General features: G+C 44.8%; 1 protein-coding gene across 2 annotated transcripts in view; it reads left to right on the top strand.

The window, feature by feature from the left end:
- The first annotated feature begins 1,020 nt into the window (after window positions 1-1,020).
- Window positions 1,021-6,000, top strand: part of LOC106585926 (BMP-2-inducible protein kinase) — a 77,951-nt gene continuing 72,971 nt past the window's right edge. Inside the window, exons 1-2 of one of the 2 annotated variants that reach the window (XM_014172669.3) lie at window positions 1,021-1,288; window positions 1,921-2,094. In XM_014172669.3, the coding sequence (XP_014028144.3) occupies window positions 1,941-2,094 (154 nt within the window). In that variant the 5' untranslated portion in view covers window positions 1,021-1,288; window positions 1,921-1,940. The remainder of the gene's footprint in view (window positions 1,289-1,920; window positions 2,095-6,000) is intronic. The other variant, XM_045706658.2, reaches the window with a different exon arrangement.

Below are 6,000 nucleotides of genomic sequence, written 5' to 3'. Positions count from 1 at the left end.
TTCCCCTACTGTATTTATTTATTTATTCATTTACTTTGCTCCTTTGCACCCCATTATTTCTATTTCTACTTTGCACTTTCTTCCACTACAAATCTACCATTCCAGTGTTTTACTTGCTATATTGTATTTACTTCGCCTACATGGCTTTTTTTGCCTTTACCTCCCTTATCTCACCTCATTTGCTCACATTGTATATACACTTATTTTTCTACTGTATTATTGACTGGATGTTTGTTTTACTCCATGTGTAACTCTGTGTTGTTGTATGTGTCGAACTGCTTTGCTTTATCTTGGCCAGGTCGCAATTGTAAATGAGAACTTGTTCTCAACTTGACTACCTGGTTAAATAAAGGTGAAATAAATACAATAAAATAAATAACAAACCAATCATAACAATAGGAGGGACGGACAGAGCTGGGTTAGGTTGTCAACCTTCTGATTGGACCATAACAAACCAATCATAACAATAGGAGGGACGGACAGAGCTGGGTTAGGTTATCAACCTTCTGATTGGACCATAACAAACCAATCATAACAATAGGAGGGACGGACAGAGCTGGGTTAGGTTGTCAACCTTCTGATTGGACCATAACAAACCAATCATAACAATAGGAGGGACGGACAGAGCTGGGTTAGGTTGTCAACCTTCTGATTGGACCATAACAAACCAATCATAACAATAGGAGGGACGGACAGAGCTGGGTTAGGTTATCAACCTTCTGATTGGACCATAACAAACCAATCATAACAATAGGAGGGACGGACAGAGCTGGGTTAGGTTGTCAACCTTCTGATTGGACCATAACAAACCAATCATAACAATAGGAGGGACGGACAGAGCTGGGTTAGGTTATCAACCTTCTGATTGGACCATAACAAACCAATCATAACAATAGGAGGGACGGACAGAGCTGGGTTAGGTTGTCAACCTTCTGATTGGACCATAACAAACCAATCATAACAATAGGAGGGACGGACAGAGCAAGGTTAGGTTGTCAACCTTCTGATTGGACCGTAACAAACCAAACCACCCACTTATTTGTGCTGCTGAGTGTCAAGAAGGAACTGGAAGTTTACCGAGTCTGCGCCTCGCTGCTATCAACAAGACACGAGGCCGAAGACATAATAAAAATTGCATCGACCCACCGGAATTACACGGGATATTTGTAATGAACGGGAGATTTGGGTGGGATTGAACGATGGTCGGTTACATGTGGTCTGTAGCAAGTGAAGACAGTTAACCATCAAGCCTACAGGGAAGTGCCCCAGACAAGTAGCGGTGCTGAAGGCAAGTGGGGGTTTTGTTTTTTTTCTCCCCACGATCAAATCGTTTGACAAAGGAGCAGTAGGACATGTTATAGCCAGTCCTATACCGTGGCTCACAACACCGGTATCGTGCTATATGTTTTTTTTGTGCATTAACATGCCTTGTAGCTGTTGTTGCTGAAGCGTCTGTCTGCAGACTGTTTTGGTGCAGCAACGCCTGCATGGGTACCTGGTAGCCACACACACACACACACACACACACACACACTAAGCTAGCTGCAGTTACACTGGGTCTAGCTAACAGCGTGGATCTACTGTCACATTATCTCGCTTCAACGTCAAAAAAGAGAGAATTAACGAGCACATTTTTTTAGTTGTTACCTCGGGAAGCAGAGTGTTTCAGCCAGATAGCTATCTCAAACCGCTGAGCAGTCGGTCGACAGGAGCGACATTTCCTGGTCTGGTAACTTCTCCTTGCTGTGTCATGACATTAAAGTGCAAGTCAAGTCATTTCAAAGAGTATGCACGATAACAACATTTAGCACGATAACAACATTTAGCACAAGTAGAGAAGGAGGGAGGGGGGACAGGAATAGTACATTTACATTTTGGCTATTGTCGACCGTAGTTGAAACACAGGACTGTATTTTATAGGTCAGTCCCGACAGCAAAGAATGAAGAAGTTCTCCCGTATGCCGAAGTCTGAGAGCGGCGGGCCGGGAGGCGGTTCCGGTACCGGGTCGACCTCTGGAGCCGTCAGTAACTACATTGGGAAAGTGTTCGCCGTGGGCCGGTATCAAGTCACGGTGGAAGAACTCATAGCAGAAGGTGTGTATCTCTTTATATAAATCGTTAGGTTATTGCACGTAAAGTACAGAAAATCAAAATGTTATTGGTCACATGCATGTTTAGCAGATGTTATTGCGGGTGTAGTGAAATCCTTGTGTTTCTAGCTCCAATAGTGCAGTAATATCTAACAATACACAAACACACGGATCTTAAGTCAAAGAATGGCATTTAGAAATATTAGGACGAGCATATCTATCTGAAGGATAGAATATATGTAGAGGGATATTTGAATAGGAGGGCCTTGACCCAAATACAGGGTATTCAGATCCCTTGACTTTTTCCACATTTTGTTACATTACAGCCTTATTCTATAATGGATTAAATACACTGTTTTCCTTACCAATCTACACACAATACCCCATAATGACAAAGCGAAAACAAATTTGCAAACAATAAAAAAAAAAAAAGTATTCAGGTGCATCCTGTTTCCATTGATCATCCTTGAGATGTTTCTACAACTTGATTGGTGTCCACCTGTGGTAAATTCAATTGATTGGACATGATTTGGAAAGGCGCACACCTGTCTGTAAGGTCCCACAGTTGACAGTGCATGTCAGAGCAAAAACCAAGCTATGAGGTCGAAGGAATTCTCTGTACAGCTCCGAGACAGGATTGTGTCGAGGCACAGATCTGTGGAAGGGTACCAAAACATTTCTGCAGCATTGAAGGTCCCCAAGAACACAGTGGCCTCCATCATTCTTAAATGGAAGAAGTGTTGAACCACCAAAACTCTTCCTAGAGCTGGCCGCCCGGCCAAACTGAGCAATCGGAGGAGAAGGGTCTTAGTCAGGGAGGTGACCAAGAACCCGATGGTCACTCTGACAGAGTAGAGTTCCTCTATGGAGATGGGAGAACCTTCCAGAAGGACAACCATCTCTGCACCACTCCACCAATCAGGCCTTTATAGTAGAGTGGCCAGGCGGAAGCCACTCCTCAGTAAAAGACACATGACAGCCCACTTAGAGTTTGCCAAAAGGCACCTAAAGGACTCTAACCATGAGAAACAATATTCTCTGGTCTGATGAAACCAAGATTGAACTCTTTGGCCTGAATGCCAAGCATCACATCTGGAGGAAACCTGGCACCGCTCATCACCTGGCCGATACATGCCTACGGTGAAGTGTGGCGGCAGCATTTATTTTTTATTTATTTAATGATGGGTTGCCACTGTTTTTAATATTTTTATTTATTTTTAACTAGGAAAGTCAGTTGAGAACAAATTCTTAGTTACAATGACAACCAAAAGGCAACCTGCGGGGACAGGGGATGAAAAATACAAAATACATTTTAAATAAAAAAATATAGGACAAAACACGCATCGCGACGAGAGACAAGACAACACTACATAAAGAGAGACCTAAGACAACAGCATGGCAACAACACATGAGCATCATGCTGTGGGGATGTTTTTCAGCAGCAGGGACTGGGAGACTAGTCAGGTTTGAGGGAAAGATTAACGGAGCAAAGTACAGAGATCCTTGATGAAAACCTGCTCCAGAGCGCTCAGGACCTCAGACTGGGGTGAAGGTTCACCTTCCAACAGGACAACAACGCTAAGCACACAGCCAAGACAACGCAGGAGTGGCTTTGGGAGAAGTCTCTGAATGTCCTTGACTGGCCCAGCCAGAGCCTGTACTTGAAACCAATCGAACATCTCTGGACAGACCTGAAAATAGCTGTGCAGCAACACTCCCCATCCAACCTGACAGAGCTTGAGAGGATCTGCAGAGAAGAATGGGAGAAACTCCCCAAATACAGGTGTGCCAAGCTTGTAGCGTCATACCCAAGAAGACTCGAGGCTGTAATCGCTGATAAAGGTGCTTCAAGTAACAGACGCATCTCAACAGCAACTGTTCAGGGGAGACTGCGTGAAACAGACCTTCATGGTCGAATTGCTGCAAGCGGGCCGTTTTGCTTGGTAGGGCAGTATTGACAGCTGCTCTTTTTCCCCCAGCAAATAAACAGGAAGGCAAGTTCATTCTACATTATGTATTTCTATCTAGAACTTTCCACAATATTGCCTTTTTTGAACATGGGCCTACACAAAGCCCCACCCCTCTGTTGTATTTAGTTGACTGTAACATTGGAAAAGGGCACAAGTCCTGCAGAAATGACCCGTCAACAGCTTACTAATACTAACTAGGTCAAATCTGGTTGAGTCAACATCTGGCCTATAGACGGCTTCCTGAGACATACAGGTGTTCTGCTCTCACCTAGCAACAAGTCACTGACTAACCACTTTAACCTGTTCTACAGCTTCTCGTTTTAAAAACAAACAGCTGGCTGTGCACGGTGAGGTATGCTGTGTGTGTTCATTTGTCGTGCTTTTATTTCGGCTGTTCGGGGCACACCGTTTTCTCGACGCAAGCTGAAGTCGGTAATTGGTTAACGGTAGGGTCTCTTGAATAAAGTCTTGGTTACCGTTCAACGAGAGGCGGCTCATTTTCATGCAAAAAAATAATTTTCCCCTTGCGAAATACTAGTTAGATAATCTTCACGTATCACTAACACAGTGTTTTTTTAAATTTGGCATTTTTTATTTTATTTACTCTAGTCATTTGAAACTAAAATATCATTGAATCTTAGTTACTTTTGTCATTTGAATAATGATTTAATGTAGTTATTGTCAATGACAATCAGTGGTCCTATCCGGCTGCCCTCTCTCCTGGCTGTCCCCGTACGGCCCCTCTCTCCTGGCTGTCCCCGTACGGCCCCTCTCTCCTGGCTGTCCCCGTACGGCCCCTCTCTCCTGGCTGTCCCCGTACGGCCCCTCTCTCCTCGTTGTCCCCGTACGGCCCCTCTCTCCTCTCCCTGGCTGTCCCCATATGGCCTGGTGGCGTCTGTTAGTGGGTCGTTACTGGTGTGACTGCACTCTGTGTCCCTCTAACCCTGCCGTCCCTCTAGCAGCCTGGTGGCGTCTGTTAACGGGTCGTTGCTTGGTGTGACTTCGCTCTCTGTGTCCAGAACTAACTCGATGAATAATTCTCAGACCCCCCCCCTTTGTCCTCCCTCCCTCTCCATACCCTCACTACTCTGTTTCCTCTTGCCATTAGTCAGTAGCAGCTGTTCAATGAAAAGCACCAGATTTCCCTCGAAGCCTCAAACAGAGAATATTTTCTAGTCTATAGGTGGAAGTAGTGTGAGTTATCTAACCTTAAACGTTTTCTCTATCCTTTGCCAAGCCCCCCCCCCCCCCCCTCAAAAAATAGGTCTCTTTGTTGATTTGCCTTGACAGTCTTCCCTGTGGCTCAGTTGGTAGAGCATGGTGTGTGCAACGCCAGGGTTGTGGGTTCGATTCCCGCGGGGGGCCAGTACAACAACAAAAAAATGCACGAAATGAAATGTATGCATTCACTACTGTAAGTCGCTCTGGATAAGAGCGTCTGCTAAATGACTAAAATGTCAAATGTACATATAACGTGTGCATGTAAAACATGCTGTTTTTAACGCTAGTCATTGTATGCCAGTGATCTACTGATGAAGGAGCGCGCAGACAGCAGAGTGGTATCTCGTGATGAACAGGAACCTGATCATTTCCCCTCGTCTACGCTCACCAGGGCCTCTGTTCTGAGACAGTGACCTCGACTTGATGATAAGCACATTTTAGTCACAGGAAGTCATCTGTGAGCTAGTCACCATTTGGCCTACTAGTAATCTCTCTTCCTTCGACTGATCGCTCGGCTGACACATTTCTCGACTTCTGTAAGTTCCTACTCGGGTCGTCCCAACGCCGTTCGAAGCAATAGCCTGAAACTCCTCTGTTTGGTGCACGTTCGATATTGAGGAGCTGTAGCAGCGGCCCTAATACTGTAGTACTACGGTAGTATTTTCCGTTCAATCTGTTGATCTTAATTCTACAAGATTATGCAAATGTAATATTTTAAA

The sequence above is a fragment of the Salmo salar genome, chromosome 24 (assembly GCF_965601325.2).
Source record: "Salmo salar chromosome 24, fSalSal1, whole genome shotgun sequence".
NCBI classification, from domain to species: Eukaryota; Metazoa; Chordata; class Actinopteri; order Salmoniformes; family Salmonidae; genus Salmo; species Salmo salar.
Note: the sequence above shows the minus strand (reverse complement) of the source record. Positions and strands in the feature narration are given on the sequence as shown.